The sequence below is a fragment of the Alosa alosa genome, chromosome 10, assembly GCF_017589495.1.
Source record: "Alosa alosa isolate M-15738 ecotype Scorff River chromosome 10, AALO_Geno_1.1, whole genome shotgun sequence".
In the NCBI taxonomy this organism is placed as follows: domain Eukaryota; kingdom Metazoa; phylum Chordata; class Actinopteri; order Clupeiformes; family Clupeidae; genus Alosa; species Alosa alosa.
This window is the reverse complement of record NC_063198.1, coordinates 9,383,316-9,395,836: the sequence shown is the minus strand read 5'-3', so window position 1 is coordinate 9,395,836 and position 12,521 is coordinate 9,383,316. Positions and strand designations below refer to the sequence as shown.

The 12,521-nt window shown below is 41.4% G+C and overlaps 2 protein-coding genes across 3 annotated transcripts; both read right to left on the bottom strand.

The window, feature by feature from the left end:
• Nucleotides 1–209: 209 nt before the first annotated feature.
• On the bottom strand, nucleotides 210–2,249 carry LOC125301546 (RING finger protein 223-like). The gene is made up of 2 exons (XM_048254063.1): nucleotides 2,171–2,249; nucleotides 210–1,660 (listed from the first exon to the last, which is right to left on the bottom strand). The coding sequence occupies exon 2, from the start codon at nucleotides 1,654–1,656 to the stop codon at nucleotides 946–948; it is 711 nt and encodes a 236-aa protein (XP_048110020.1). The 5' UTR covers nucleotides 1,657–1,660; nucleotides 2,171–2,249; the 3' UTR covers nucleotides 210–945.
• A 2,124-nt stretch (nucleotides 2,250–4,373) lies between these two features.
• Nucleotides 4,374–8,865, bottom strand: c10h1orf159 (chromosome 10 C1orf159 homolog). 2 transcript variants are annotated; one of them, XM_048254064.1, is made up of 9 exons: nucleotides 8,527–8,865; nucleotides 7,926–8,002; nucleotides 7,568–7,652; nucleotides 7,314–7,409; nucleotides 7,123–7,164; nucleotides 6,695–6,829; nucleotides 6,531–6,559; nucleotides 6,356–6,386; nucleotides 4,374–6,127 (listed from the first exon to the last, which is right to left on the bottom strand). In XM_048254064.1, the coding sequence occupies exons 2-9, from the start codon at nucleotides 7,989–7,991 to the stop codon at nucleotides 6,024–6,026; spliced, it is 588 nt and encodes a 195-aa protein (XP_048110021.1). In that variant the 5' UTR covers nucleotides 7,992–8,002; nucleotides 8,527–8,865; the 3' UTR covers nucleotides 4,374–6,023. The 2 variants fall into 2 exon arrangements, with proteins under 2 accessions (XP_048110021.1, XP_048110022.1); XM_048254065.1 differs by lacking the exon at nucleotides 8,527–8,865 and adding an exon at nucleotides 8,232–8,465.
• Nucleotides 8,866–12,521: the final 3,656 nt, after the last annotated feature.

Genomic DNA, 12,521 nt, shown 5'->3' with positions numbered 1-12,521 from the left:
GGCAGCATTGATCCCTAATCACCAAATGACCTGTCACCTCTGTGAGAGGGACAGATAAAGTACCCCGGACTTTCTCTTGAGCTAGAAGTAGATCATTTTGTCAGGAGTAGTGAGATTGTTGGATACATTTGATGGCATTTCTGAAGATATGAACAGTTTGGCCTGCTCATGTGCCACATTAAGAGACATACTGAGTACACACCACACCACACCATAGAAATGCCTGTTTGGCAACAGGTGCTTTTAATTTCAATCATAATTTAACAATACCTGTTCTATCAACAGTTCATATTATCGCGTGGAAAAACACAAGAATATTCAGAGCACCACTTTAAATGATGATCAGGATCAGTATAAAGATTCATATTCAGCCATCTGACTGCTCTTGTTATCTCAGCATTCTATTTAACAGCAATACATGAAACATATAATCATAACAATTACTAAGGTTCAAAATACCATGATTCAAACGTGTTTTTGTTCCACAGACACACACATTTAAGTGTGTCCAGTGCAGGCAATATGGCATGTATATAGTGATATTTACAGTTTTTATTTGTTTTGTTCTTTTGCATATTCTCTTTACAAAATTATATATAAAAACAGTGTATCAGATTAGTTTTCAATCTGTACAAATGTACAGTTTGTAAATCTTGTTTATCCAGTAGATCATTGAAGAAAGATTGCTGACAATATTTACTGACAGCAGGATTCAACATAACATTTGTCACTTCAAACACAGGTAAGGTACAAACCTTTCTTCATAGATATAACACGTGTGCCACCATTGCGTGGGTGGCTTTGTGGTGTCTAATGTGTAAAATCATCAACTGTCATGGACTGACAGGGAATTGTCTCCATTTGTCCTTGTGTGAGTCCTATGACCAGCCACACTATCAGGAAGGGCTCAGTGCGCTTGGCACGTGTGTCTGTCTCTGCCCTGCCTCACTGTGACTTGCTGAGCGTAGAGGTCATCGGTGTTTGCGTAGGTGGCATGGTGCAGGTTAAGCAGTCAGAGAGAGAGTGTTTGGTAACAATGCAGTGAAGTGGCCATACCACCACGGCGATGAGCAACAGTGTGAAAATGACCAGCATCAGCAGCCTCCTCCAGTCGGTGCAGCTAGGCGGACACCTCCGTCCAGCCCGCTGCGCACCATCTTGCCTGGCCTCCCCCGCCGTCTCCGGCTTGCTGGCGCCGATATCGATGCAAATACGGGTGGGCTGCTGCGGACTCAGGTAGCACAGCCTCCGGCCCATCATACTCACATGCTCCTCCTGCTGAAGGTGTGGCGGCAGGCATTGCAGAACCTCCGTGCTGGTCAGCAGAGCTGGGGGACCACTCCTGGGCACCGCGGTGGGGTGGCGACACAGGGGGCAGGAGATTCTGGTGCCGGGTTCCCCTGGCTTCTTTACCGGTTTATTAAAGTCGTCTGACACGGCCATGGTGCGTGCGAGGCACTCAAGGCAGAAAGTGTGAGTGCAGTCCAGGAGCTTGGGAGTCTTGAAGACATTGTCGTATCTACTGAAGCAGATGGAGCACTCAGGTTGGTTGTCGGCAGGGCTCTCTGCTGACTCACTGTAACCAGAGGGACCTAGTGTCCCCTGCGTGTGCCAAACTGTACTGGTGGGCATGATGGGTACTTGCCTTACAGACATGTTCCTGAAAAGAAAGAAAACATCTATCTGAAATACTGCATGGCTATCAACAATACAATTCAAATTAAGAGGGGAAAACAATATTGTCCAGTGCATCAGCAGTGTAAATAAAGACGCAGTAGTATCATGTCAAAAAGTTAGTTATCGGGTCGTTATAAAGCTGAGCATTGATCTCGTTTTTGGTATAGTCAATCATTATTTTTCCCTCTAAGATTCTTGACAGTTTCTACAAACAGTTTCTTGTTTCTATGGAGAATCGTTCATTCCTGCTTGTTCCTGAACTGACAGAGAAGTAAACAGTGACGTGTGGGGTTCTCTGAAGCATATACTGCACTCACTCCAGCCCAGAGTTGTTTATTGTGCTTCCTCATTACTCTTAAATGAAAAAAAAACCCATAATATTTACCAATTAGTTTCTCAATGTGTATGTCTGTATGTCTAACAACATAGTCTTATGTTCCTGTCCGAGTCACTTAGGAGAGAGAGATAAGTTGAAGTTGCGAATCCTTCTTACCTGAATTCAGTTGTGTTTGTCCTCCCACTGTCCTCCTGTGTTAATTGTTTGTTGACATGACCTGTTTCTCTGTCTCCAGTGGTCACTGAATATTTATGAACGTTTGCCAAAACACTAACTAACAAAGTTTCTTGTCAATCCCTTTGTACAGTATGTGTTTTAACAAGAAACGTTGCTATAAACACATGCAGACCTTGATGTACTCAGTCTCTGTCAGGTACAGTGATCCCAGTCTGTGTGTGTGTGTAGTGATCCTTCTGTCTGTCCATGAATAACTAAAACCCCACAGCCACACCTTTGTATGCACCTCTGAGGCGGAGAAAGCAAAGAAGGAAGGAATTTCTGGAAAATAGGACTCATGCAGGAAGTTCCTGCTAAGTAATTGCCAACTGAAAATGCAATAAATACATCCTGCCCTTTAGAAGTTGTTTTCCCATGAACAATGACAGCGGACTTAGTGCAGGCTCTGTCTCCTGCTGAAAGCACATTTGGAAAAAAATGGTTGTTATGCTTGCAATGGATATTATGACATAAACATAAAACCATGAAGCCACAGGCTTTCGAATTTAATCCTCAAAGTCAGATCTACAGTATAACAGCACAAAGTGAAATAACTAGATATCAAGTGTTTTTTTTGATAACAGAGAGCTTGCCCGTCCACTCAACAGGTTCAGACTGAGACTGTTGGGGTATGAAACATGAAGTGCAGATCCAAAGGCAACTGTCAGCATGGACATCAGTGAATTAAATAGATAACAGAAGTGCTACTGCCCAAGTAGTGCCATTTTAGGATGTCATCTACAGAAGTGACCAAACTTGCCTGGATATACAGTATGGTATGTGTGGGACTGCTAACAACAAGCCATTATTACATAATGATTACATTTGTCTATTCTGTCAAAGGCTGAAGACAAACTAATCTCTTGACCCATATCTATGAGGATGCATTGGATGTACTGGACACTTCATACAGCAGACACAACGTGACTTTCTGGCAGTAAAACCGTTGAGGTCTGGCTTGTCCTAAACATTTCCAGCACATTGTTCCCCACTCTGTTAGTGGATTCACAAATGTCATCATTGCACTCTCTTCGTCTTGCCAACGTATTAGTGATATTCATTTCTAGTCTGGCACATGAATCTCTTCATTGTTGAATGGCTTTGATTTTACCTTGTGACATACTCATCTATATTATATTTTATCACGTCTGCTCGCAGACCACTTGGGATAGCTCGTGGACCACCAGTGGTCCCTGGACCAGACTTTGAGAAACACTGGCTTAGAGTCAAATGGGAACGGAAACAGGCCTGATTCCTTGACGGGAACGTAGATATGCCAAAATGCAAAAATGCATCATGGAGTTATGCCAAAACTGTAACTAACAGTTGGTGGCCCCCGGGGACGAAACTAAATTTTTCCGTAAAAGTCTAATGGGGCTACATACCCACCAAATTTCATGTGCACCGGTGTTTCGGTGTCCCGGGTATCATTGACCAAAAATTCAGGAAGTAGATGAATGACGGGGGGGAAAAAAAAAACTTTGACAATCATTATATGACCGCTATATAGCGGCGGTCATAATAAATAAATAATGCCCCATGCATTCCCCTGGAAGGTAAAAGGAAGCAGATCTAAAAAATAGTCTTACTCCGTAATTAAAAGTGTAATTCATTTAAGGAAAGAATTCTTGCTGGTAATTATTAACCTTTTGGATTCAATGAATGAAAATTGCTTCCAAAATGCAAAGTCATTCACCATTGTCATTGTTTGAACATTGATACAGAGAAGCGTGTCACTGTGGGAGAACTTTTGTCTGGGTGGCTGTGTTGATATTGTCCTGTTTTATGATTCATGGGCATCTCAGCTAAAGGAAGTAAATCGTTCTCCTGTTAGTGGATCACTAGGGCGGGTCTGTAAATAATCAACATCTCTAATCTGACGTCTATTCCAGTTACTGTGGGTTGTTTATTAACTATTATTCAGTCCGAGCCAAAATGACCATTTCAAGGCAGAGAGAGAGAGAGAGAGAGAGAGAGAGAGATTATTCTTATGAAAATCTATTGATGTGTGTATGTCCGAATTTATTGTACAATAACGGCTTCGGCAATAAGAGTGACCTTGTCAAACATTAAAGCCATGTCCTTCCTAAAATGCAACTTTTGCAAGAAAGGCATACAAATGTAATGGACAGAATACACCACATTATCATGGAAGAATTTTATTTGTCATACCTTGCTAGTGACAATCTTCTGTCATATAATGATCCACATAATCAGCATTTAAGCATACAAAATTAAAGACATTAAAAATGAAACCCATACTTCACCGCATTTAAAAAAAGACTATGTACAATTGTACAAGATTCCTAATGGCTGTACAACAGCTAAGATAAAGATCAACGAGATACAAACTAAATGTTGGTGAAAAGCAATCTGTAAAGTTTGGTTGGTACATCCTGTTCATGCTATTGATAAAAATACGTAACTTAACGAGAAACATAAAAAAACAACTGAGGGAACCAAACATAACAGGCTGATCATCACATTTCAAAGATTAAAAAAAAAAAAAAAGAAGCCTACTCAAACACAAGGAGAACTCGCATTGGGAGCCTACTCAAACACAAGGAGAACTCGCATTGGGAGCCTACTCAAACACAAGGAGAACTCGCAACAGGAGCCTACTCAAACAGAAGTACTCGCACCGGGAGCCTACTCAAACACAAGGAGTACTCGCACCGGGAGCCTACTCAAACAGAAGGAGTACTCGCACCGGGAGCCTACTCAACCCTTCCATGAAGTTGTCAAACAGTGCATATCACCTTCATTGACACAGGGTTGGCATTCATTAAAAGTGCTATTTTCAATTAACAACAAACAAAAAAAGCCATCTGGTAGACATCATTCATATGAGACTGACAGCTCTTTGACAAAATGCCTTCAAGATTATGGAGATATTAAGCTGGGGGGGAGGGGGGCACTGGTCATTGTTATATGTCAAAGGTTTTAGGCAATCTGACTAGGCAGCCCAAGTTGAGAAAAGCAGACCTTTCTTCAAATGCATGTAAGGCTGGTGTGGACATGTAATGGCTTAATAATATAGGCACATCTGGGTAGGACTAAATGCTAAAGATACAGTGGAAGAAAGAGATAGCATTCTCCCTGCTCCCACCTGGAATCGCATGCTTATGGGCATACATGTGAAACGTGTTCATTTCAATTGCCACTCAGACCCATGCATGTATGGAATCTTTCCATCAAGACTGATTTTTTTGTCTATTTTGGCCATAATTTGTCATTTTGCCCACTGCACTATGAGCATTCATGATTGGTCTATGGAGATTTCTTGTTATCCAGTGCAGAGGGACAGTTTTTGGTCACTTCAGTGCATATGTGATTCAAATGTGCAAACTTGGTACTATAACTAATTTTGGTTTACTGCTACAAAAACAAAATATACAACAAAAGGTTACAATAAGCTACTGACAGAAACACAATCACTTGCTAATCACAACATAAATAGCTCAACATGCAACAACTGAACCCAAACCCAAATCAAATGGTGTTGCTTCTTCTAGACATACAAACATAGACAGGAATGGAAACACTATAAATATCAATAAATAACTCCAGCTCCTATGAATCTGTGACCGTTAAAATCAAGCACAAGCATGACAATGAGAACCGGTCCACGACTTAGCTTAGGTTTTGGTCAAAATTAAGTGCCAATGGGACATTCTTAACAGTGATGAGGACAACAAAGCAACTAGACAAGAGAGGAACACATCTCTCTGAGAAAACCCTGAAATGAGAGCTCCTTCCTATCAGGACCTCCCATTAGACTTCAGTGGGCTGGTCACACGTCGTGAATCCTAGTGATCGGCCCGGTGGACATGGCTGCACTGTGCGGGGCTGAGGCAGCAGAGGGTCTTTCCCTTCTCACATATCTGGGTTTCCTTACTGCGAAGTAGGCATATTATTGTTTAGTTCATGTCTTTAGGAAATGTCAGTCTAATTTAAATGGACAGGTTCTGTACATTGAAAGAATCATTCAGAAAGCTATTGTCATATTAGGGCAGGTATTCAACTATTTAGGCCTGATTTACAGTACAATGCAAATGCTACAGTACAACTCCAGCTTCAAAGAGGCCACAAGAGGGCAATGATGTTAGTAAACTTTTTTCCTACCTGAGGATCCAGCAGAAGGCATCATGACCGCCTTGAATCACAGGAAAAGAATGTGTTAGGTATTTGCTGACAGGTTAGACAACTGGTATGGTGCTTTAGTCACTGCTGGCTCATAGCAGAGTGATTTCCATGTTTATAATAATTGTAAAGAATGAAAACAGGTTCTGCTACTCACTGCTTCGCTGGGCTGGAATATGAATGCCGCTGAAATTAAAAACAAAACTCCACTGAGCTCAAACAAGTCTTCAATAAGCCTATTTGTGTACCCATTATGCAATAGTCAACCATTAATCTAAGAATGATATTTTAGAATGATATTTCTCTCTTTAGTGAAGTCACCTTTGTTGCGTCTGTAGAAAACCCCAGGCAGCTGGTTTGAGCGCTTGAGGTAGAAGAAGGAGGCAACCGACAGGATCAGGAAGAGGCTGATCAACAGCGTGCCAAGGAGGAGAGAGGCTGCTACACCTGGCCCACCTAATCCACATTGAAATACATGATAAACACACAAAAACCTGACTGCTCCACAACCAAACTCATTACACATATGAACACACATGCACACACTGTATGTGCGTGCACACACACAGAAACACACACACACGCCAAATTCATTACACGCGTACACACTTTTCACTAATTCAGTGCATCAAACATGGGACATAGCTTTTGGGTGTGGTTTTAGTTCAATCTTTGTTAATTACTTTTTTGTTAACTTTTATTTTCATTTTTGCGTTAGTGTGAACAATAAAGTGTAAGAAATGTCTTACCAAGATTAATAATTGTAGATTTTGTGGTAACATTGCTTCTTGCTGTAAGTTCCAATAAAAAAAAAAAACAAAGACAAGCCATGATAACTAATGTGCAATTGTTCGTTCGTTTAAAACCCATGAAAGCCTTAGAGTAAATAAAAAATGTTTTGATCACTGATTAGGCATAAACTGTGCCGTTCCAGACTCACTGTGGTTGCAGGATGTAGGGGGGCCCTGCTCTGGAACCGCTGAGTCACACGATAAACACACTGAGGTATTGTTCTCCAGAATGTGTAAATGGCAGCCTGAGAGAACCAAACAAGGCATATGAGGATTACTGCTCTATCCCTCAACACAAACAAACAGTGACCCTAACAGTACCTTACCACAGACAAAGCTTACCACTACACCATACAACACACTCATTACACAGGTTATGGTGTCTGTAACAAAAGAGCAGTACCTGAATCACAATGAGTGGCATTCATACAGCTTTCATTGCTTCTCAGCATGGACCCACAGCAAGTGATGGAGTTCTGTAGAACAGCCTACAAAATACCATGGCAAAGACAGTTAGACTTGATAGAGGTTGGCGTGTTGAATATGCATGTTCAAGCATATGTAACAAGCTGAGAGCCCCTTAAGACCACACAAGACCGCTTCCTACATACATGCCTGTAGCTTTTTCTTTTTAACGAAATGATAAACAATACACATGAGAATAACTAAATGACACACACGTTAGCAAAGATGAATATAGAGAACTGTATCCTTGCTACATGAAAGAGCATCTACTATTTATAAGGATGCAGCTTACACACCTTTATTAAAATGTTTTCCGAAATCATTAGAAGTGCAGCTCCAGTAACGATGTTACAATATGTCATGACGAACCTGCCTACAAATGAAAAAATAGATGTTAGAATGAAACATTCAACCTAACACAATACATTGTAAACTAGCCAAATCCATTAATTCTTCTCCTACATTCAGCAGATTAGAATGGGGATCAATAAAATATCTATCTATCTATCTAGATTCATTTTAGCCGTGTTCAACCAGAGTAAAACTAACGTTAACACAATCTGACGGTCATCAAAAAGCATTCATTTATTTCTTGACTTTACCATCAGTGAAACGTTTTCTGTTGTAATACAACTTGGAGGAATAAAGACATAATTATGAGACTGCGACTGACTAAAGTGGGTCTTTTGTTTACAAAGGTAGCTGACTTAGCACAGTGGTGCTTAGCTTAGCTGTCGTTAACTAGGCTAGATGGTGGTAACAGCATTTATGGCACTGATATGATAAACCCAAGGCTAATGCAACCACACATCTGACAACTCCAGCTAAGCATATGCAGACAACGATCACAGAAATATAATGGAAGTTACCATCATTAATAAAATAACGTTACCCTACCTTAGCTTGCTAGCAAACTACAGTGAAGTTTACTGACAGGACAACAACTCCCACTGTTTGAAGATTATACGCTGTTACTAGCTCTAAAGTTCCCTTGCTAACATATCTTGTTAGCTATCAACTTCCTTCTCGCCTGTCAAGTAACTTTATGCGGCATACTAACAGTTGTGACCAAATGCTTAGCGATATGCAATTTTGTTGAACACGATTCTGGTAAGTTGTTTTAAAATGTATCTTTGCAGTCATGAAAATCAGATCATGGATATATTATAAACACCCAGATAATATTACTAATACTAATAAAAACAGGACTTTTACGCAGGGGAATGAAATCAAACTTCCTGTCGCCGAGTTGCTAGGATACACCAAAGATACACACACGCGACAACAGTGAAAACAGATGAAAAAACATCTGCGAAGATACACTGGTCTGGCAAATAGATTTAGCACTAGTAAATCGAGTAACCTGACAGTGTGTTCGAAGTAACATTTTCAAAAGCAAACCTCATTTTTCTTTCTTCACAAAAAATAAATGCACTAAAGTATCAAAGCAATTGGAGGAATTATGTACTGGTCATATGCAGGAAATGCAAAATTTTGGACATGAAATGCTGCATTGCATTACAGCAGGGGTTTGAATTAGGCTAATTTATTCCCACCATCGTAGGCTACAGCTTCAAAGGCAGAGGAGCTATCACCAGATGAAACTGTCGAATTTTGTGACTCTGGAGGGCAGTGTTGCATTGGAGTCTAGGCTATGGCTGATTAACATGTTCTTTGATTTCTCAAGTGCTTTTAACACCATCCAACCCCTCAGATTGGGAGATTGCAGATGGGTGTGGACGCTCACCTGGTAACCTGGATTACAGATTACCTGACCGAGCGACCACAGTTCGTCAGACTGAAGAACTGTCTCTCTGACACTGTGATCAAGCAGCACCGGAGCGCCAGGGAACGGTGCTCTCTCCAGTCCTGTTCACCCTGTACACATCTGACTTCTGCTACAACACCGAGTCATGCCACATGCAGAAGTTTTCTGATGATACTGCAATTGTGGGGTGTATCAGGAACGGGCAGGAGGAGGAGTACAGGAGCCTGGTGGAGGACTTTGTGCAATGGTGCAAACTCAATCATCTTCAACTCAACACTTCAAAGACCAAGGAGATGGTGGTGGATTTCCGCAGGTCTAAGCCCACTCTGCTACCAGTCCACATTGATGGGGTCAATGTGGAGGTGGTTAGCACCTACAAGTATCTGGGTCTCCACCTGGACAATAAACAGGACTGGTCAGCCAACACTGATGCACTCTACAAGAAAGGGCAGAGCAGGCTGTACTTCCTGAGGAGGCTGCAGTCCTTCAATGTGTGCAGCAAGCTCCTCATGTTCTACCAGTCTGTTGTTGCCAGCGTCCTCTTCTATGCAGTAGTATGTTGGGGAGGAAGCATGGGCGGATTATGAACTTTCGGGCCCCTGGGCCCAGATGTATTAAGGGCCCCCCACTAATTGTTGTATATGTAGGAGAGGGGGTTTGGGGATGGCCAATACTAAATTCAATCAGATTCATAGCCTACATCCTGATTTGTTGATATTGAGGCAATGATTCCATGCAAAGGCTTGGGCTTCAGGGCCCCCTGACCCCTTGGGCCCCTGGGCCTGGGCCCAGTAGGCCCGTGCAGTAATCCATCCCTGGGAGGAAGCACAAGGAAGAAGGATGCGGGGCGAATTGACAGGCTGGTAAGGAAAGCTGGCTCTGTAGTGGGAGCTGAACTGGAGTGCATCACTTCACTATCTGACAAAAGGACCCTGAACAAACTGATCAACATCCTGGACAATTAGTGTCACCCACTCCACAGCACTATTGTTAAGCAGAAGAGCCTGATCAGCTGGAGACTTCGCTCACTGCCTTGCACAACAGACAGACTGAGAAAGTAATTTGTCCCCAGGGCCATTGAACTGTTCAATGCTTCACTTAAGGGAAGAGGAGAGATAGACTTCTCTGCATAGTCTGTCTGCCTCTTCACCCCCTCCATGTTTGGAGACTGTCTGTCCACTAGCCACTTTTACCACTGTCTTTCTGTCTCACTGTTTGCGTCCATGCCACAGCCGAACTGTGGCCACACGTATACCTTTTCTTAAAATAGTTAAATATATAGATATATAGACTTTACTTTACTTTATTTCTGCATTGTTGCACTGTTGTACTTACTCATTCGCACTATCACCATGACCACTATCACTATTGCACTATCACCATGACATTCACACAGAGCACCTTACCTTACCTTACTATGCACAGAGAATCACAGGCTCAGTCCCTGCCTCAGTCATTGCAAGCGCCTCTGATTGATTAATCACCACTATGTGGATTCTGTTTTTAGAATTGATTTAGATTAAGTGTTAGTTAGTATCATTTGTATTTTAGTATATTTAGCATATTCTTTATCTTCTACTGTCCTTTGCTTAGTTGTGTTTTTATATTATATACTTTAATTCTCTCTAACTCTTTCTGCTGTTAAAGAATGTGTTTGTGTTGTCTGTATGCTGCTGAGACTGTGAATTTCCCCTGGGGATTAATAAAGTATCTATCTATCTATCTATCTATCTATCTATCTATCTATCTATCTATCTAACAGTGGGTAACACATTTTGACAATATTTTTGAAAATAAGCCTATCAAAATATGTGACCTATCCTGCTGAAGTCCACCTATTCACAAGAGTGATGAGAGCTGTTTGGTTAAATATGGGACGGCAACAGGTGTCACCAGAGATGGTTTTGTGTGTGTATCAGTCCAGAACTGCAAATTAACAGTGGGGTAATTATTTTGACAGTAGGCCTAGGCCTATCAAATGCAACAGCACCCTCTAGAGTACCGTCCCACACACACATGCATTGTGTTTCATTTTGGAGACATATTTCCAACATGTTTCTCTCTTCTCATTTTGTCCCACTTCTCCATTCAGTCTTTATCTCTGGGCCTGTCATTTTGGGTTTTCTGAAGTTCTTTGCACCCTCTATAACCTCATTGGTTCTATTTTGCTATTTTGCACTGAGAATCAATGTTGATGTGTAAGGTTGATGGTGTAAGGTTTTATACAGTATAGGTGAGTGTCAAGTAAATGTCTAATTTCATGTTAACTTTGCTTTGGCCATGGGTGTTCATGTAGCTGCAGATTGACCTTCTTTGGTCTGTCACTGCCTATTATATTGACATTTAGAATATAACAAGGTGAAGATCCAAAGATTGAAAAAAAAAAAAAACACACACATTCAGTAGCAGCAATTTGTGAATCCCACCATTTTAATCACCGTTGTCTGATTGTGATTGTCATCAGGATTCCCTCCTATCCTATTCTTCTTTCAAAAATTCACTCACTTTGGTTCACATTTCACATTAACTCCTACATCCTTCCTGGCCTCCTACCGCCACTACTAATTTCCTGAACTATGACAGTTTCCTGTTCTCTGCGCCAGCTACACCCCAGTTTTGCACTGACCACATCCCTGCCTCCTACCCCAGTCTCAGAAACTAAAGCCTTAGGCACCCTTGCCTACTGGTCTCTGATAAGATTGTTGTAATATTCCAGTGTCCAAGCCCCCTGAAAGCCCTAGTTGTTGTGTGAATGGCCACAGAAATCAGTGAACTGTTTCATTGCCAACCCTTTCATACTTTATCACTTCATAATGACATTTATGAAAGTATGTATGGCTTTGAATAGTAAGCGTTTATTCTAGTCTTCCTCATGGAGCTGGGAACTATCATACGGTCATGAGGGAATCATCAAATTATGTGGCAGGAATGTTCGCAGCTGGGGAAAAAAGAAAAAGAGGATGTGTGACTCATGCAACAAAAGCATTCGTTTTTCTTCCATTTTGATTTCTTTCCCTACTAGTATTTATTGTAATTTCATTGCCCCCCAACTGTAGAAGTGCAAGTCAAAAGACAGAGAAGAAAAATGGATCAAAAAGTTAAGAATTTAACCAGCAACAGCCAC